Source organism: Eubalaena glacialis, chromosome X, assembly GCF_028564815.1.
Source record: "Eubalaena glacialis isolate mEubGla1 chromosome X, mEubGla1.1.hap2.+ XY, whole genome shotgun sequence".
Classification (NCBI taxonomy): domain Eukaryota; kingdom Metazoa; phylum Chordata; class Mammalia; order Artiodactyla; family Balaenidae; genus Eubalaena; species Eubalaena glacialis.
This window is the reverse complement of record NC_083736.1, coordinates 105,599,890-105,622,092: the sequence shown is the minus strand read 5'-3', so window position 1 is coordinate 105,622,092 and position 22,203 is coordinate 105,599,890. Positions and strand designations below refer to the sequence as shown.

Below are 22,203 nucleotides of genomic sequence, written 5' to 3'. Positions count from 1 at the left end.
GAGAAATAAATTTCTATTGTTTACAGGCCACCAAGTGTGTGGTATTTTGTTATAGCAGCCTGAATGGGCTAAGACACTAGTCTTAGAATGAATCCCCTGTTGAAATAGTAATTGTATTTTCTTTCATGTTAGAATGTCATCGGCAACATTATCTTCATCATCAAAATTATTTTATTGTGTTTCAAGTACCCCTTTCATCTTAAGCATAAGCAAGTCACTTCTGAGAGAGTTGTCTTTGTCACTATGAATCTCATGTTAGTCGTTGTTTGTTCAATCCTTGTCCCCTTTTCCAACCTATTCAGGGTAAAACTCTCTCATAATAAGGATTCACAGTGGACTATACATGGCCATCCTTATTAATTTTAACGGCAGGAGTGAATGAATTTTAAAAAGGCTATTCCTCACTTGCACTCATCTACTTCTTTACCCCATTTTGAAGTGGTAATACTTGGAAAGATGCACTTTAATATGGGTTGTGCTTTCTGCCCTGGGGAAGCCAGTTTTGCCTATGGGACAGTAAAGAGGAGTCATATGGTATATTGGGAACAGCACAGGCTTAGAAACCAGATAGTTCAGCCTCTGCTCTTTCCAGCAGTGTGATTTAGGGGAAGACCCTTTACCTCGCTGACCTCGGTTTCCATTATAGCAAAGTGGAGATTTTTAAATGTACGAACCACCTGTTTACATAAAACAAAGCACGTCTGTGTTTGGCCCGTTGTGAGGTTTTAAGACAGAGAAGTACAAAAGGGTCAAGCGTAAAGTTTCCTTCTGTGTCTTCCAGACCAGCTTCTCAGACTCTTAACAAAAAGAAAAGTTTTTGGAATAAAATAGAAATAATTAGAGCTAGACCTGGAGCTTAGATGTAAGGTTAGAAGAAAGTTTATAGTTAGCCCTAAGGGAGGGTTAAAGACAACGGAAACATTGGAGTTAATAATAAGTGTGAGGTTAGAGGTTTGAGTAAGGTTAGAGTTCGCAGAAGGCAGGATCATGGTTAGAGGTAATTTAGAAACAAGAGTTAGGGTTAGAATTAATTATAAAGTTAAGAGCAGGACAGGACACACATAGAGATAGCTTTAAGGATAAAGTTAAGAACAGAAATAATGTTATAGGTAAGACGTGAGGGTATGGATAGAGTTAGGATTAAATGGAAAGTAAACGGTAGAGTTAGCTTTGGTTTAAGAAATAGGTTCACTAAATTTCTGTCCCTCTGCTACATGGAAGCAAGTGTGAAGGATGAAGCCTTTATCACCGTTTTTTCCCAGAGTAACTATGATGAGAAGAGGTTTCCTGGCAACCCACATTGGACATAGAGTGTGAGCGCAAAATGAGTGTTTGTTTTGTTAAGCCATTGACACTTTGGGATTGTTTTTTACTGCAGCTTAGCCTGAGCTATCCAGATGGGTTCAGAAATCTAAGAATCCTAGTAAGCTGTTGATTGAGAACACCTTTAGCATGAAAAGAAATCTCATATAAAAACACATATTTCTTTTCACCTCCATTTGCCTTGATTTTGGCTTAAGTGACAGGCAGCCAGGTTCTTTCATGTTATTTATATAGGTGCTGAACTAGGTGGTGAATCTTTTTGAATTAGGTAGTGAATCTTTTCTACTCAATAAATGTACTATTTTTTATAGATGCTATGCTACCCTGACCAGATCCTACCTTCAGGGCTGAAGGGTTTATTCCCCAGGTGATGGGAGATTGTGGACTTGACAACTTTCAGGTATAAGCCCTCTTGGGGAGTTGCCTCTGTTGAAGAGAGTGACCTGGCATAAAGCCATACATCTCTCTTGGGGACAGTGGTGGTATAGAGGATTGGCCCCCTGCTTCAACTTGGGACAACTCTGAAGCTTCCCATGAGAGTCATCTAAGTGTGATATTGTTTTTGTTGTTCACACCTCTCAATTGTCTTTCCCCTCATGTTATAGTCTTTGAGTACATGCAGAATTAGTCAGTAAAGGTGATACTTTTTGGTTAAGTATGTCTTTGTGAACTTATTGTATAGAATTCAATTTAACTTTCAAAGAAAATGAGGTGAAGTGGTATATTTTCCCTACCAAAGATGCAGGGGGAATAAGTCCTTACTGTAACTACATCACAGCCCAACTTTTCCCTCTGCTCAGTCATCCTTTCTTCCCTTTCCCCATGCAGATGGGTCCCAAGATCACTTCCTAATAAACATCCTGCACACTTATTTCCATCTCAGAATTTATATCCCAGAGGACCCATCTTAGAGCTATTTATGTTTAAAAGTGTGCTATGGGTCACATAATATTTGAGAGCCACTATGCTGTCACCTACTCCTGTTGGCATTGCCTATAAAAATACCTCTTTCTAATATATTCAGCTTTCTGGGTGATATGTTAATATATGTCTAGGGGAATATACAAGGAGAAATGGGCCTCAACCATGGAAATTGCACTGACTTAAGGGGGAGCTGATTAACTGTGTGGAAACTGTGTGTTTCTGCTGTAAGCAGAAATGTACTGCTGCCTGATGGCAAGAAGCATCTTTCTTTCCTCAGACCACGAACACCTTCTAGTACAATGGGATGTGGCACTCCAGTCTTCCTCTGCCCCTCCTTCCCTTTCATTGGTAGTAACAACTCCAGGTCTGTGCCATCAGAAATTTCAGCCTCTCTCCATTGCCTCGCTGTTGGGGAAGAGTAGTCCCTAGCTTCAGTGGTACAAGATATTTCTAGCCATGGGCAGCAGTGACGCTGTTGTTTCAAAGTGGCAGTTCAACCTTTATCCTTTGACCCATTCCTAGGACTCAACCTAGTCATGGTTGCAAAGGAATGAGGTATTCCTGCTTTCTTCTCAGGGAACTGAACTCATGCCAGTGGGCTCACTAAGCGTCAGGAAGGTACAAATGTTGAGAAAAGGCCAATGTATTTTGTCACCCATGGCTCCAGGTATGGAGGAACAGAGCAGCTTAGTATGGTGACCCTGATGATTGCACAGGTATCCAAAGCCATTTGGGATAGGGGTCAGTTAAGGTGATCAAGTCACACCACATGACTGAATAGTGGGGAGTTGTAAGGCTCCTTTTGGCAACAGGAACAGATAATACAATGCCCACAAATACTGACGCTCAATACATGTCTGTTGAACATAGAGTGGCCGCTATCAACTGGGGATAAAACCATCAATAAGATAAACATGGTCCTCTCTGTTCTTGGGGAGCTTAGAGTTTGATGGGAATAAGATAGCAATGATACCTATAGCAAGGAGAGCATATGAGCCACCCCAGGCCCCTGCTCAGGTTAAGGAAAGTAGGATAACTTGAGAGTGCAGTTATTCTGCTTACCAGGCATCAGTGATGTTGTTATTAATATTGCGCTTGTTGTTTACACCTCTTGTCTTTCCTCAGGTGTCATAGTCTTTGAGTACATAGAGATGAGTAATATTTTCTGGTTGTATTTGTCTTTATGAACTTATTTAACAGGTTACAATTTAATTTTCCAAGAAATGAAGTGGTGTATTTTTCCCTCAAAAGATGCAGGGGGAAAAAAAGACACGTGACATATTAGGCAACATTTAATAAATTTAATAAATTAATAGGAAGTATCACAAAAACCTGGAATGGATAACATACAGGAACCAGGAATAAGACAACACTTTGCAACCACTCACAAAAAGTACCACTTGATGAAAGAAGACTTACAGGAAATAATATAAGGCAGTCTATTGCACGTGTCTTAAACAGACATACATATATAATAGGACATCAAAATGATCTGTTTGACAGTAAATTCACCACGTTTACACTTATCACATGGACTTTAAAACATTTATAAAAGTTGTAGGTTTAACATTGAACTGTAAGCTTTATATCCAAATGAGTATACTTGTTTCATACCGAACTGCACAGAACTTATGAATAGCACACAATTTGAGAATAATTACTGTGTTGGGTACTATTAAGTACTACTACTTGATGGCATAAGAATTATTAACAAATGTGCTGTAAGCTATTATCATTCAACTTATTGCTAGTGCTTTTGAAAATCTGTGGTTTATATTTTATTTCTTTGTAAAACATGTGCTATGAGCTTGCCCTGGTACTTCAGGAAAGAAATCAGATGTTTCCAATTTTCTCTAATACTCACAATACTTCAGATCTGATTGCGTGGTCTTTTTAAAGACTGCTGAAGGATTTGCTTCAGTCCTTCTTATATCACCTACTCTGCCTTACATTAATAGAAATCGATGGATTTATGCAACATACACGGCATACATGCAGGGCACCATCTGTATGTGCAGAACTCATGCTCAGTGCATGGTGTGTTTCTTCAGACATTTTCGTTTCAGTAAGAATTAGATCTCATTCAATTTCATATAACTGTTTTAATATGCAGTTCAACAGAGCCAACAGGCAGGTAGACTTTACTTTCATGTCATAATTGGGCACGCTCAAGCAATTGACCGGCATTTGGCAGTGTTGCAAATCACGTAGGGACTGTATGAGTTTCCTCAAATACGTCCGTTGGCTCTCCCACCGTCCTTGTGGCAGACTGTTGGATTTATCTATGCTATGTGTTGAGGACACACACCAGGGGTTTTAGAAATTCAGATTCTGCCTTCACCAATTTCAAGATACTCTAAGGTGTGTAAGTAACTGTCAGGCATAAGAAATAGCATCATGAACTCTTCAGAAATTGATCCACAGTTGTGTGACATGGACACACATGGAAATACAGTTACTGGAAACCCTTGTACACTCTGCACACAGCATAGACTTAATGGTCTGACTTTAGCAATGTTTGAAAACCTTTCACGGTTAACAAACTAGTAAAATGGTACTGAACTCTTAGAGAGCAGCAGGCCCAAGAATGAAACAATGGCCAACATTTATTGTAACACAACACTATATTTTAACAAAGATTTAAACTTCTGGTACATAATTGCAGTACAATGAAGAGCTTGCCACTTTTACAAATTAGCTGCAGCCTTTGCCTGCACTAGAGAGTTTGGAAGGATCTGTAAATGAGATACATTTTGTTTAAAATCCAAATGGAAACTCTGTATTTCTGTTTTTCCTGAAGTTCAGTAAAAGCTTCTTTTTAATTACTTTTTTTTCACATTCTAAGGGCCCAGTTCTGTAGTCCTTAATCAAGCAAAACTTCCAAGCTTTTGATCATCTATGCTTCCAACGCAAGTTTTACTCAAAAATGGACTGCTAAATTAGGTCCTATAGATAGAGGTACCATAATTAATATACTAATTTAATAAGGCTCAAAATGCTAATTTCATTTTGTGTGTAGCACACAAATTTCCAGGATCCTGAGATCAAAACCCAATTGATGATGAATCCTGGATTGGGAAATAACTCTGGGATTTTGTTTCCCAGTTTAATCATGGAATTAGGTATTTACTAAGGACCAGAATGAAAACACTAATTCCAGTTTGCTTGTCATTATAATCAGAATTTGAACATTGTCTGTAAGAAGTGAAAAGCTATTATTGGTGTATATATCTCGTATCATCCTTCCACTTCTGTAGTCCTGGTTAACCAGCTGCTATGTTAAAATACCACTATGTTTGGTGACAGACATTGCAGTAAAATATCAACATTCTGACAATGTCAAAATTTCCCCTGTGTGACAACAAGGCTAAGTTCTGCCTTTGACTCACTAATAGTTATGATAGATTATCAGAAGGCAGAACCTATCTTACTGTGTTTATGTGTGTAGATGAGCTGAGCAAGAATTTAAAGTGTATATTTACTGTTAACCCGGAAAAAAGATTTCACTGAATTTGTTCAATTTTGGAGTGGTTGAAATGTAACCACTGTTCTGTGCATCATTCTGGTCTCCTGCAAATGCCACCTGAGATGAAGATCAACACTTCCTTATGTGAAAAAGAAAAAGAGAGAGAGAGAGAGAAGAGGGAAAGAAAGAAAGAAAGAAAGAGAGGGAGGGAAGGGGGGAGGAAGGAAGGAAGGGGGGAAAAATCAACATGTTTGCATCAAACAATCAAAGTAAGTTATTCTCAATCTATTATAAACAGTAAACATAGAACCCTAAATCTCACTATTGTAAGCATGATTGTAAAGTACAGGATTGCAAAGCTATATATAAAAACAACTTTTTCAGACAGCAATATTTACATTAGGTATGACCGACAGAAGAATTATAGAACAATTTCCTACATTTGTAGCTTTGCTGTAGGAAAAGACTGCACCGCTCTTTCTCACACGCTACTAATCCTTTCACTAACCACATTGGAGGGATTAACTGGTAGCTCCAAATTCTCGATTTGCATCTCTATACCGGCCTCCTGGTCATCAGCTTTCTTTATCACTGGTTCATTGGTGTGCCGGTAAATGTTAACATTAAGCTCCCTCCCAGACAAAGCAGTGGCAGCAACTCTCGGGATTTGTCTGATCGGAGGCTTTTTATCTGCCTTATAATTGCAGCACAAATAGTTGGAGAAAGCCCTTCGGTAAACTTTGTTGAAAAGAGTGTACACCAGAGGATTAATTCCTGAACAAACATAGCCAATCCAAACAAACACATTCAGAAGTTTTTCCATTAGCTTTTGATTACAAGCCTTCCCACAAAGAACCGACAGGATATTAGTAATAAAAAACGGGCACCACATGATCAGAAACACAAAGAAAACAATGCCAAGGACTTTCGAGGCTTTCCGTTCATTGTTGATAGCTTGCATGGTGCCCCTTGGCCGTCTTTCCTTCTTCTTCCTTCGGCGTGGGTTCAAATCTTGGTTAGGGTTTGCAGAGTTCTCTTCATCAGTATTCCTCTTGCAGCAGTTCAGGAAATCCAGGCTTATTCCGGGCGGTTCCTCCGTGTGGCCGTGCAGTAACATCAGAGCTTGTCGGCGAAGAACGTGGATAGTTAGACAGTATGTAATCACCATGATCGTCAGCGGTATGAAGAAAGCTACGAAGGACCCAATAAGAACGAAATTTGGGTCATTCAGCACGCAGGTGGTGTTGTTGATGAACACCTTGTCTTCATCCCTCAGTCCAATCACTGGGATAGGAACTGATACACCTACAGGAACAGAAAAGAAGGTAGGACATTGTTACAACATACTGAAGGGTCGCATAGATTTGTGCAGTGAGAAGCATTTAATTGCATTTCACTGAAGAAAATTTAGATCTATCTGTTGAAGGCTATTCACAGCATAAATGGGTAGTCACATGAAAGAGTAGCAGTATGATATCAGAAAATGACAGCTTTTTTCAAGTTAGGAATGCCTTCTCACCAAATTTCCCGTAGAAGATGTGGAATTATCATTATTGAGATAATTATAGGTATGGTTGTGCATAAGAGTGGTTAGTGTCTTTTTTGTTTTATCTCCAATTCCTAGAACTGTCCTGGCTCATAGAAGGCACTCAATAAATATTTGTTGAATGAGTGAATAACTTCGCATCTGTACTCAATGACGTCAATAAATTCAACTGTTCATTTTTAAGCATCTTCCAAATGCAATAAAAATGATGTGTATGCCACCTACAAGAGTAATTATAGCATATCAGGGTTGGCTGAGCTTTTAGCTGAGGACATCTTTTCCTGAGGAAAGTGGTCAAGAAGAGGAACTTCTGTGTGTGTGTCCTTGGGAGACAGGGCCTAGGAGCTCTGGAGTTACTGGAGATGGAGAGGATAGTATGGCCCCCAAACAGGAATTAGATCTGACCACAATGTAGACATAATCTATGCAGAAACTGAAAGGACTGTCTTTTTAGTAAGCATTTTCCTGAGACTCTGTGCTTAAGCAGGGTCAAGAGACAGATAGAAATGCTGAGTTGGGAAAGATACAGTCCTCCTATTTCTGTGTGGAGTTTTGAACTCTTTTGTTTTTTAAGAACACTGAGAGGTAGTAAATTGGTAAGCACTTCCATTAATAAAGAAGCTCACAGGCAGAAAATATCAACAAGGAGGTGGGAGCAGAAGGTGATCTTATGCCTGAGCATAAGTAAGTAACCTAGAAATTTTTAGAAATCATTATGGTAGATCTCGAAGAGGTCCTACATCAATAAGTAGGGATAACTTGCAAGTGAAATTCAAATTTTAACGTTAATTTATTCTTTCTTGTGTCCACAGGAACTTGAAGCCTGAGAAAATTCAGATTGCATTTTTAGGATTCTATCAGAGATTATTATGAGGAATCCTGAGCTGGTGGATATCTGCACTATGAACTGTGAGAGGTGATAGAAGCGCACTCTCAAAGATCATTGCTGGCTTTAGGAACACACAGGGAACAGTGACAAATCTGAAACTGAAAGTCCCTATAGATTGTCTTTCTTTTTTTTTGCCGCGCAGCGTGGCTTGTGGGATCTCAGTTTCCCGACCAGGGATTGAACCCAGAATCCCAACCGCTAGGCCACCAGGGAACTCCCCTACAGGTTGTCTTAACACACTTTGTTAGGTATAGAGTGTTTGGCTGGTTGATCAAGAAGGAAATAAATGGTAAATGTTTCTTTGCTAAGAGCTTGCTGAGAATGTTGATTGGTAATTAATTTCTAGGAAGACATGAGGAAGAAAGAGTCTCTGGAAAGTGGTCTTTAAGCCTTCTAACTCAGACCCTGAATTTCTTAAATGACCGTTTTTTGTTTGTTTGTTTGTTTTTTCTAGAGAAAGAGGCCAAGTGATGGTATGAGAACCAGTGATAGATGTGACAAGACGTCTTGGGGTATTGGTACATGCCTGCAGCCCTGAACCTGGGCATGCCATTCAAGAAAGTAAAAACGGCTGTGAAAACTAGGAGACACTGCAAACAGAAAGTGTCCTCAGGTAATACAGTGCAGGATCCGGTGAAAAGACCTTTGAACTCTGGATGGGAAGAGTGACACGTATCAGAAGGTAATATTCACCTAGTTTGATGAACCACGCAGATTACATTTCTTAAGAGTTATAAAATGACAGGTAAGAATGTGGTCAGTTTGTACTGTTAGGATCTTTATTCCAAAAGTTATAAATATGAGGGAATATCTAGAAAGAGTGTAGATCCAGCTTGCCTGAAAAAAGTCAGTATTGGCTTATCCTTCATGAAATGTTTTAGTGAGGATTAGGCTGCAGGAAGTTTTCTGGAGTTAAGGAACCTAATATGAGATTAAGAAAAGAGGGACGGGTTACTTAAACACAAATCATTTATAAGAGAAAAAATTAGAGAGAGAACCTAAGATTAAAAGAGACTTAAAAGACCTATCAAGCAATTATAATATGTGGACATTCTTGGGATCTTGATGCAAATAAATTTTAAAAAATATTCATGACACAGGTGGAAAGTTTGAACAATGTTTGGTCTTTTGATGATATTAAATAATTTTTGTTCATTAATTTTTAAAAGTGATGTTGATATTGTGGTTATGTAGAAAAAGTCTTATATTTTTAGATATAGATACTGAAGCATTTAAGGATAAAGTATTATGATTCTGAAGTTTATTTCAAAATAATATGGGAGGGAGAAGTGGATGGAAGTATGAATGAAAGAAGGCAGTCCATAAACTGATAAATCTTGGAGCTGGGTAATGAGTACATGGGTCTTTATTATATAATTCTATCTAACTTTACAATCTTTGAAAGTGTCTATAACAAAAGTTTAATATTTAAAAAATTGAAGAAATTAAAAGAAGACATAGAAGTCCTTTCTGAAACAGAGAAAGAAATGGCTGTTAGATCTCAGATCATAAAAGTCTCTAAGATTTACTACCACTGCTAACTTTGGAAGTGATTACTTCTAGAGCAAAAGTCTTGGCCTCCTGAGTGGAAACGCTCAACATTTTCATATAAATATAGAGAAGAAGGCGATTTTCTGACAAAATGTTGGTAGAAAGCTATGTTATACTTTCTCAGGATCCTATAGCAAGACCAGAGGAGGGGTATAGTGGAATGGCTCCCCTTCCAAACTGCCCCCCTCCCCTGCCCTCCAGCAATGTGGGAACCAGAGCCTGAGGCTAGAAACTTGATCTGGGGAGTTTGCATTCATTCTGGAGGAATCCTGACAAGGGTAGACATATCTACACTCAGGAAACAAGTGCTGGAGTGGAGATTCAATTCCCAAGGAAATGCTGCACAATATTTTAGGTATTTCTAGATATCTGAAGTTTCTAGGGAAGGCCTCACACTCTGATCAGAAGATCAGTGGAAGTCAGCATTACTCAGAGCCCAGCTCTGAACTGGTATTAGCTTGTTTCTGTTAAAAGATTTATTCACTTTCCTAAAGGATTCTTGGGCCTAAAAATAAGCCTGTTGAGAGACAACAAGAGAGGGTAACAGAGTGATCCCAGATGAGCTAAAGGTGTTATTGGGTATGTGAGGCCAATTTTATCCCTGGCGTCTATTTGTATAATTTTATGTACATTGAACAAAGAGTGATTCTAAAGCTGCCTTTTATTGAGTCTATCTTTTATGCCAGGCATTGAGCCATGCATATTACTGACATTAAAGATATAAATTGTATTATCTCAATTTGGTTAAAACTCCTAAAATACAGATATTATTTGGTGAAGGAGCTTAACCATTTTACCAAATCTATATCATCACTAGTTTTATTTGTTTTTGTTGTTTTAGAAACTGTGAATGCAGTCAACAAAACAAGAAACTCAAGTTCTTTTGTCAGTATCTGGAAATGATATATAAATAATAGCAACTAAAGCAGCATTAATAACAGTATCTACTGTACAGATTATCTTAATCAATACTTAAAAAAAAATTAAAAGTATATGTCAGCAGTTTTCAAAGTGTGGTTCAAGGACCCTGGGGGGCCTCTGATACTCTTTTAGAGAGTTTGCTATGTTTCCCTTTTCCAGCTATTTATCTTTAAAACTGCATTTTCTTTATAAACTTCAACCCAAATAACGTAAAACAGGTTGAGAGCAGATACATAAATGAGAATCCAACTATATTTCCCTAAAACTAAATATTAAAGAGATTTAAAAACTGTAAAACAATGTCGGCCTTCTCTCAATTATTTTTGGGAAATATAGTTTATTTTTATAAAAAATATTTATGTTAACATTAAATGGATTCATTACTGTTATTTAAAATGAAATGATTCATAAATATGTTAAACATTTCTCAGTTTTAATTTATATTATAATAAATATCAATAGATATAATCCACACAAACAAAAGCTCTTTGAGGTCTTCCATTATTTTGAAAAGTATAAATAGGTCCTGACACCAAAGAGTTTGAGAGCTGCTGTTCTATATTAATGGATGAAGTTACATAAGCCCTGGAGAGTTAAATTCAGCAAATTTATAAAGTCTTTCTCAGTATTTTAAATTTGTCAGCTAGTAGAAATTCAGGTGATGTTATGTCAGGGTAAACATAAACAACATCAATAATAGCAACTAAATATTTTACGTGCATCACCTCACTCATTGTCATAAAAATTATGAAAGGCGCATGTTATTTGGTGAAGTTAACTTCAGAAAAGTTAAATTAATTTAGCAAGTATAATGGAGCAATATTTGATATTTTTAAACCTTTGATTTGTCCAAGGAGAAAAAGTGAAAATGAACTCCAAAGAAGATATACAGATTGCCAACAAACACATGAAAGAATGCTCAACATCATTAATCATTAGAGAAATGCAAATCAAAACTACAATGCGATATCATCTCACACCGGTCAGAATGGCCATCATCAAAAAATCTACAAACAATAAATGCTGGAGAGGATGTGGAGAAAAGGGAACCCTCATACACTGTTGGTGGGAATGTAAATTGATACAGCCACTATGGAGAACAGTATGGAGGTTCCTTAAAAAACTAAAAATAGAACTACCATATGACCCAGCAATCCCACTCCTGGGCATATACCCTGAGAAAACCATAATTCAAAAGGAGTCATGTACCACAACGTTCACTGCAGATCTATTTACAATAGCCAGGACATGGAAGCAACCTAAGTGTCCATCGACAGATGAATGGATAAAGAAGATGTGGCACATATATACAATGGAATATTACTCAGCTATAAAAAGAAATGAAATTGAGTTATTTGTAGTGAGGTGGATGGACCTAGAGTCTGTCATACAGAGTGAAGTAAGTCAGAAAGAGAAAAACAAATACCGTATGCTAACACATATATATGGAATCTAAAAAAAAAAAAAGGTCATGAAGAACCTAGGGGCAAGATGGGAATAAAGACGCAGACCTACTAGAGAATGGACTTGAGGACACTGGGAGGGGGAAGGGTAAGCTGGGACAAAGTGAGAGAGTGGTAGTGTATATATGGACATATATACACTACCAAAAGTAAAATAGATAGCTAGTGGGAAGCAGTTGCATACCACAGGGAGATCAGCTCGGTGCTTTGTGACCAGCTAGAAGGGTGGGATAGGGAGGGTGGGAGGGAGGGAGACGCAAGAGGGAAGAGATATGGGGATATATGTATAACTGATTCACTTTGTTATAAAGCAGAAACTAACACACCATTGTAAAGCAATTATACTCCAATAAAAACATTAAAAAAAAAAAAGAAAGAAAATACCAGGTATAAATAACAACAATTGCAATAATAATAACTACTTTTTACTGAGTGCTTTTTATTTGTCACACACTGAGTCATGTGTTTTATAATTATTATATACTTTCATATATTATTTAATCCAGACAAAAAACATAAAAAGAAGGAATTATTAACTAGAATTACTAAGTCTTTCTGCAATTAACTTCAATAAATCTATGTCATCTTTAGAATTTTAGAAACAACAAAGATAAGTTATAATTCACATTCAGCTGAAAATATCAGGTACTACTTCAACCAATAAACAGTCAAATATTTTGCATGCATTATCTCATTTAGTTCTCAGAAAACCCTGTAAAAGTGATTAGTATTCATTAAGGTTGCTTAAACTCAGAGAGAAAAAAATACTTCCAATAAACATGTGGAGTCTTAACATTTTAGGAACACTGAATTCAGTAATAGTTATAGTTCAAGTTTTTATTGAAAATATGTGTTACTATGACTACCACGACTACTAACTATCATTTATTGAGTGCTTACTAACTTTGGTACTGTATCTGCAGTATATACTTTATATGCATTATTTTATTCTAGCCTTATAAAAGCCATAAAATAACTTGGTGCAGTTATTTTACTTCAGATAAGGCAAGTAAGTTCAGAGAATGTATAAAGATGTTCACATTATTTCTTGAAGCCTTGAATTCAAGCAACACAGATCAATTCTCTTCAATCAGATAATAATACCATATGCCAATGATTCTTAGATGTACATTTCTTTTAGATTTTAACATCTTCTAATGTGTGATGCATCTTACAATTGATAGTATCTTACAATCAGTGTTGGCCAGACAGTAGTCATTACATAGTGTTACATTGTCAGCATATGTGTGAGCCTGGTCTGATAAACTTCTTTTGACATCTTCTGGTAAGATCAAAATTACCAGTAGCAAAATGGCTATCAGCAGCATGGTAATAGTTCACTGTGAACGAAAAATTATGTCATAACAGGCAAAAAGAGGGAGTGTTCTGAACAAGGCATCCTCAACAGCATCAAATGTCACAGAAGGGTCTAGAATTTGAAACATTTCCTCTGTCTTTGAAAATGAGGAGGTCACTGGTGATTATAGAGAGAACAATTACAGTGGAGTAGTGAAGACAGGAAACAGATTGCCAAGAGATGAATAATAAATGGTAATTAGATAGATAGAGGAAAGAGAGATTATAAAATACATTTCCTGGAGCAGATTGACCAACATCAAAATGAAAACATAGATTAAGGGAATTTTTTACTGAACTGCAGGGCTATCTCCTAGGTATCTATTTTCATGAGTTTTTCATGGAGAGGAATTTTTTCAAGGACACCTAGGAGGATGACACAATGTCAGGCTGATGGGAGTGGTCCCTTGCCTCACGGAGTAATAAGTGAGTCCCTTGACAACGGGAATTGACAGCAGAAGATGAAGGAACTGTTTTCAGAGAAGAACATAGAAGACAAAACAAACACAAGCAGTGCTGCCTTAGTTCTCAGGTGACAAAGTGTGACTGAGAGTTGGAGAAACATTTTGCATACTTTGGCAGATAAATCAGTATTGTGTTGATGCAGTGGGAATTTTAAAGAAGTCAGAATCAGGTTGAGAGTCAACTTTGAACTCAAGGAGTTTTTAGCTTTGGGAAGAGTAGGAACCTAGGCATGCATGAATGAAGGATATCGAGTAAGGAAAGGACCTTAAATGACTTTGAGGGAAGTGGAACTAAAAGAAGAAGATTCTTCGTAAGCAGGAAAGCATGAGAAGACAGTTCATGAGGTGACAAAAGGAATGCCCAGGGTTTGTAAGGTAAACTTGGGTAAGAGTTTGTAGACAGCTGGGTGTTAAAAAGAAATAGCAAGCACCAAATGGAGTCATCTGCCTCCATGACGGTGAACCAAGGCTTAATAGCAGTCTCAACTTCTCCCAATAATGTGACTTTTAAGCAATCTGAAATTTCCTGGTCAGCACTAATGATGTAATCTGCATAATAAGACCCCTTCCATTACCTTTCCCCTCAAAAGAAGATGACCTAACCTGAAATGATTCTTTTCTTTTGCTAATAACTTCCTTGCCCCACTCTCCTTCTGCCTGTAAAAACCTTCCATTTTGTCCAGTCCCTTGAAGTGCTTATCTAATCACTAGATGGGATGCTACCCAATTCATGAATCATTGAATAAAGCCAATTAGATCTTCCAATTTACTCAGTTGAATTTTATTTTTTAACAGTGAGGGAGGTCCTAGGGAGGTCCAACTATAATATGGCTGAGTGCATGAGGAAGTGAAATTTGAGGTAACATCGAAATATGGCAACATTACTACTAATGGGTAGCAGAATATGCCACCCCAAAATATGCGTCTTTGGCATAAGGATTATTTTGAGTTGATTATTTTGAGAAATGACAGACACAAGAGAAGCTCTGAAAACAGCCTAAGAGAAATTTGCATTTATAAAGGAAATCTCCATTAGTAAACATTTTCCTCTCTGTACCTGGAAGAGAAGGATGACTAAATCATAAGAGAATCTTATCAATGGAGAAGAAGCCCACTTAATTCTGCATAACAAACCTAACCCTTGTTTACCTAGCTTTTCCTGGTCACCTCTTATAACTGGTTTCCCCCACCCCACATCTTTATTTGTCTTTAGCTGAAGATGGTACTTAAGGTGATGGCTTGCACCATTTGGGAGAGTTACTTAGTTTTTCTGGGTATCTCCCATGTATACATAAAATATACATGTTAATAAACTTGTTTGTTTTCTCTTGTTAAACTGTGTTTTATTATAGGAGTCTAAGCCAAAAACTCAGAAGGGTAGAGGGAAAATTATTTTTCCTCCCCTACATTGCTCACAAGCTAATGAAGGTTGAGGAAACTAAGATTATATTTAAGGTGCAATAATATGCTTACACATTAAAGGTGAAAGCCAGCAGAGTGGAAGAGCTTAAAGATACAGAAAAGAAAGGTCAAGATGATAGGTAAAGGTCCCTGAGGAGGCAAAGTTGGAAACAGTTGGAAAAATTACACTAGGACTAAAGACTGGTTGTTCCTTTCTATTAGAAGACATAGTAGTATGAATGAATGGCAGAAATTATTGGGCCCTATACAAAAAGGTAGAAGAGAGATGAGAAGAAAGTGTTAAATGGCAAAAGAACAGAGTTGTTAACTGGATGCACAAAGTGATTTAAATGTATATCTGTTGATTCCACAAAGCAGTGAGAAATAAGGAGAGTAAATGCAGATAGATGAGTGTGGATAGTCAGCTTTCTTAAAGATAAAATCAGACAGTTGAACACCCTTACATGCTATTGGAAAAATATTCAGGAGAGGGAGTTTGAAGATGCAGAGAAAAAGACATTGAGTAATGGAGCCAGACCCTGAGAACTTGCGAAAAAATAGACTCATGGGTTCCAGGAAGAAAGTCAAGACTTGGGTAGAGGGTGGCCTCAATCTCTTGTAACAGGTTAAAAAAAAAAAAGGTTATTATACAAGGGAAAGAAGAGAGTCTAAATTAAGGGAAGAGTAGAGGGGATTGGGAGAATAGACAGATTTTTTGAGCTATTTAGAAGTTCCATTGATAGGATATGGTGATTGATAGGATGTGGCATGTGAGGGAGAGGCAAGAGTTAATAAGTAAATGAAAATTTCTGTTTTGTGTCATTAGGTAGATGGGGATGCCATTAAGCACAAGAACATAGATGAAGGAGCAGGATTTTGGCAGTGAAAGTAATGGACTCACTTTGGATTGTGTAAAGCTAAAGATGTTTGTGAGTATCAATATGGAATTCTCTGTGAATATAGTTGTTTAAAACTCAGGAGACAGGTGTGGGTTGGGAACAGGATCTTTCTTATAAAGGGAAACTTCAAGGTCATGATCTTTTAGGGAGAACTTTGGTGAAAAGAAGAGTCATACAAAAATCTAGGGAAAGGGTTCCAAACCTTTTTGTACCTAAGGAACTCTTCTTAGAATAATGTTTTGAATGTATAAAATAACATACAGGAGATTGCAAAGGAAATAAATTATTTTGACATTCTGCTATCAAAATATTAAAGATAAAATTTAGAAAGAGTAATATATGCAGGTTTTAATTAGCACATTAAATAACAAAATCTAGTAATGGGCCTAACAGCTCCTGAAATTTGAAATAGTGATGAGCATCTATCATATGGCAAGACATCTGCCACAACTGAATATGATTTTCAAGTATTTGTAATGCCTATTGGTGATACTGTTACAGATATTGCAAATTACTATTTTGGTTTATTGCTTACATTTGTAATTGAAGTAAATCCCAAATTTCAGTTATAAGTTAGTTAAAATAAAGATGCAGGGAGGCAGTGGCCAAGATGGTGAAGTAGAAAGACCCTGAGTTCACCTCCTCTCATAGGAACATCAAAATTACAACTCTTTACAGAACAACCATCAATGAGGACAACCTGAAGACTGGTAGTAAAGATCTTTTACAACTAAAGATATAAAGAAAGAACCAAAATGAGACAGGTTGGAGGGGTAGAGACACAATATAGTCAAGACCCAGCCCCCTGGGTAGGTAATCCACAAATGAGAGGATATTACAATTGCAAGGGTTCTTCCCAAGGAATGAGTGGTCCAAGCCCCACGTTGGGCTCCCCACCCAGGGGGCTTGCACCAAGAAGACAAACCCCCAGAATGTTTGGCTTTGAAGGCCAGTGGGGCTTACTTTTGGGGAAGTTGAAGGCTGTAGGAAAAAGACTCCACTCTTGGCACACACAAAGCCTCACAAGCTCTGAGACCCAGGACAGAAGCAGTAATTTGAAAGGAGCCTGGGTCACAACCACTTGCTATCTTAGCCTCCTGGAGAGGCAGGAGAAAACTGGGATCCACCCTGGGGACATACATGCTAGCAGCAGCCATTTTGGGTAGCTCATTCTACCATGAGGATACTGGCGCTGGCAAGTGCCAATTCTAGCACCAGAGGGCACAGGACCCGGCCCTGCCCACCAGCAGGCCAGCATTAGCCTCAGGAACCCCTGGACTGTGCCACCAGACATGATGGGACACAGCCCTGCCCACCAGCAGCCAGCAATCTTCACACTAGGCAGGGCCCAGCAACCAACCAGACTGGGGGCCAGCCTTACCTACAAGCATGCCTATAGTAGTCAGCCCACCACAAAAGAAGGGCCCATGCAGCTCACATAGATGACACCACTAGAGCATGTAGCTCTGGTGACCAGAGGGGAGTGCACTGCTGAAAGGCACAGGAAGTCTCCTACATAAGGCCACTTCTCCAAGGTCAGGAAATGTAACCCACCTACCAGAAACATAGAAATAAAAACAGCAAATTAGGCAAAATGAGGCAGCAGAGAAATATGTGCCTAAAGGAAGAACAAGAAAAAGCCCCAGAAGAACTAAATGGACATAAACAATCTATCTGATAAAGAGTTCAAAGTAATGATCATGAAGGTGCTCAAATAACTCAGGAGAAGAGTGGATAAACACAGTGAGACGTTAGAAGTTTTTAAACAAAGAGTTAGAAAATATAAATAAGAACCAAGCAAAGCTGAATAATACAATAACTGAAATAAAAAATAAACCAGAAGGAATCAACAGTAGATTAGATGATACAAAGGAACAGATCAGGGAACTGGAAAGCAGAGCAGTGGAAATCACTCAGGCTGAACAGAAAAAAATTTTTTTTTAAATATCAGGACAGTTTAAGAGACCTCTGGGACAACATCAAGCCTATGAACACTTGCATTATAGGGATCCCAGAAAGAGAAGAGAGAGAAAAAGGTGCAGGGAACTTATTTGAAGTCATAATAGCTGAAAACTTCTCTAACCTGGGAAAGGAAACAGACATCCAGGTCCAGGAATCACAGAGAGTCCCAAACAGGATAAACTCAAAGAGGAACAGGCCAAGACAAATCGTAATTAAAATGGCAAAAATTAAAGATAAAAAGAGAATCTTAAAAGCACCAAAGGAAAAGCAACAAGTTATGTACAAGGGAACTCCCGTGAGGCTATCAGTTGACTTTTCAGCAGAAACTCTGCAGGTCAAAAAGAGTGGCATGATATATTAAAAGTGATGAAAGGAAAAAACCTACTACCAAGAATACTCTACCTAACAGGGCTGTCATTCAGAATTAAAGGAGAGATCAAGAATTTTGCAGACGAGCAAAAGCTAAAAGAATTCAGAACCATGAAATCAGTTTCAGAAGAAATATTAAAGGTACTACTCTAATTGGAAAAGAAAGACCACAACTCCACAACCAGAAAAATGAAAATTACAAAAGGAGAAAATCTCATTGCTAAAGACAAATATATAGTAAAGGTAGTAGATCAATCACTTATGAAATTAGTAAGAAGCTTAAAAGACAAAAGTAGTAAAATCATCTATATCCACAGTAAGTAGTTAAGGGATACACAAAACAAAAAATTTGTAAAATATGATGTCCAAAACATTAAAAGTGGGGAGGGGCATAAAAATTCAGGTTTGTTAAAATGCATTTGAACTTAAGAGATAGCAACTTAAAATAATCATATATTTATATATATATATATAAAGCTCATTGTAACCACAAAATCTATAATAGAAATACACACAAAAAGAGAAAGAAGTCCAAACGTAACACTAAAGATAGTTATCGAATCACAAGGGAAGAGAACAAAAGAAGTATAAATGAATAAAATAGAACTATAAAACAGCCCCAAAACAATCAACAAAATGGCAATAAGTACATACCTATCAATAATTACTTAAATGTAAATGAATTAATGTTCCAATCAAAAGACATAGAGTGGCTGAACAGATACAAAAATAAGCCCCATCACTATGCTGCCTACAAGAGACTCACTTGAGATCTAAAGACAAGAGAATGAAACTGAGGGGATGGAAGAAGTTATTCCAGGCAAATAGAAATGAAAAGAAAGCCAGCACAGAAATACTTATACCACAAAAAAATAAACTTTAAAATGAAAACTGTTACAGGAGACAAAGAAGGACATTACATAAGGATCAAGGGATCAATCCAAAAGAAGATATAACAATTGTAAATATATATGCACCTGACATAGGAGCACCTAAATGTGTAAAGTGAATATTAACAGATAAAGGGAGAAATTGACAGGAACACAATAATAGTAGGGGGTTTTAATACTCCACTTACATCAATGGACAGATCATCCAGACCAAAAATCAATAAGGAAACACTGGCCTGAAATGATACATTATACTGGATGGACCTAATAGATTTATATAGAACATTCCATCCAAAGCAGCAGAATACACATTCTTTTCAAGTGCACGTGGAACATTCTCCAGGGTAGATCCCATGCTAAGCTACAAAACAAATCTTAGTAAATTGAAGAAGATTGAAATCATATTAAACATCACATTGCAACACTATGAGATCATAAATCAACTGCAAGATAAAAACTGCAAAAATCATAAACACATGGAGGCTAAACAATATGCTGCTAAGTAACCAATAGGTCTCTGAAGAAATCAAAGAGGAGATCAAAAAATACCTGGAGACAAATGAAAATGAAAGCACAGTGATCCAAAATCTATGTGATGCAGCAAAAGCAGTTCTAGAAGGGAAGTTTATAGTGATACAAGCCTGCCTCAGGAAACCAGAAAATCTCAAATATACAACCAAACCTTACACTAAATGAACTAGAAATAGAACAAAACCCCAAGTTAGTAGAAGGAAAGAAAGCATAAATATCAGAGTAGAAATAAATAAAATAGAGACTAAAAAAAAATAGAAAAGATCAATAAAACTAAGAGCTTACTCTTTAAAAAGATAAACAAAATTGATGAACCTTTAGCCAGACTCATGAAGAAAAAAATGAGAGAGGGTTCAAAACTATAAATTCAGAAATGAAAAATGGGAAGTTAAGTCAACATCACAGAACTACAAAGGATCATAAAATATTACTATGAACAAGTCTATACCAATAAAATGGACAACTTAGAAGAAATGGACAAATTCCTAGAAACGTACCTCCCAAGACTGAATCAGGAAGAAATAGAAAATATGAACAGACCAATTTGAGTAATAAAATTGAATCAGTAACAAAACAAAATTCCAGGAACAGATGGTGACAAAGGGGAATTCTACCAAATATTTAGAAAAGAGTTGATGTCTATCCTTCTCAGACTATTCCAAAAACTTGAAGAGGAAGGAATGTTTCCAAATTCATTCCAAAAGGCCAGCATTGTCCTGCTGCCAAAACCAGAAAAGATATCACAATAAAAGAAAATTATAGACCAATAGAACTGATGAACATAGATACAAAAACATCCTTAACAAAATATTAGCAAGCTGAATTCAACAATACATTAAAAGAATAATAGACCATGCTGAAATGGGGTTTATCCCAGGGATGCAAGGATGGTTCAATATTCAAACATCAATCATGTCATACACCACATTAACAAATTGAAGAATAAAAATCATATGATCCTCTCAATAGATACAGAAAAAGCTTTTGACAAAATTCAACATTGATTTATGATAAAAACTCTCCAGAAAGTGAGTATAGAGGGAACATAAGTCAACATAAAAGGCCATATATGACAAGCCCACAGCTAACAACATACTCAGTGGTTAAAAGCTAAAAGCATTTCCTCTAAGATCAGAAACAAAGAGAATGATGCCCCACTCTCACCACTTTTATTCAGCATAGTATTGGAATTCCTAGCCACAGCAATCAGGCAAGAAAAAAAAAAATAAAAGGAATACAAATCGGAATGGAAAAGGTAAAACTGTCACTGTTTGCAGATGACATGATATTATATATAGATGTATAAAGATTTCTACAAAAACTACTAGAACTCATCAATGAATTTGGTAAAGTTGTGGGATACAAAATTAATATGCATAAATCTGTTGCATTTCTATACACTAACAGCAAACTATCAGAAAGAGAAATTAAGGAAACAATTCCATTTATAATAGCATCAAAAAGAATAAAATACCTAACATTAAGTCTAACTAAGGAGATAAAAGACCTGTATTGGAAAACTATAAGACACTGTTGAAAGAAACTGAAGATGAAACAAACAGATAGAAAGATATACTGTGTTCATGAACTGGAAGAATTAATATTGTTAAAATGACCATACTACCCAAGGCAATCTACAGATTCAATGCAATCCCTATCAAAATACGAAAAGGCATTTCCCACAGAACTAGAACAAAAAATTTCCCAATTCGTATGGAAACACAAAAGACCCTGAATGGCCAAAACTATCTTGAGAAAAAAGAACAAAGCTGGTGGTATCATGCGCCCTGATTTCTAACTACACTACAAATCTATAGTAATCAAAATAGTATGGTACTGGCTCAAAAAACATACACTTAGGTCAACGGAAGAGAATAGAGAACCTAGGAATGAATTCACAGTTATATGGTCAATTTATCTATGATAGAGGAGGCAAGAATATACAATGGAGAAAAGACAGCCTCTTCAATAAATGGTGTCGGTAAAACTGGACAGCTACATGTACAAGAATCAAACTGGACTACTTTCACACCTCGTATGAAAATAAACTCAAAATGGATTGAAGACTTAAATGTAAGACCTGAAACCATAAAACTCCTAGAAGAAAATGTAGGCAGTGTGCTCCTTAACATTGGTCTTAGCAATATTTTTTTTGAATATGTCTCCTCAGGCAAGGCCAACAAGGCAAAAATAAACAAATGGAACTACATCAAACTAAAAAGCTTTTGCAGAACAAAGGAAATTATCA

The 22,203-nt window shown here is 37.0% G+C and overlaps 1 protein-coding gene across 1 annotated transcript in view; it reads right to left on the bottom strand.

Moving 5' to 3' along the window:
• Positions 1 to 6,194: 6,194 nt before the first annotated feature.
• The window catches only part of HTR2C (5-hydroxytryptamine receptor 2C), a 116,183-nt gene continuing 100,174 nt past the window's right edge, over positions 6,195 to 22,203 (bottom strand). The window contains exon 4 of the mRNA XM_061178689.1: positions 6,195 to 7,018. Within this exon, the coding sequence (XP_061034672.1) occupies positions 6,195 to 7,018 (824 nt within the window). The remainder of the gene's footprint in view (positions 7,019 to 22,203) is intronic.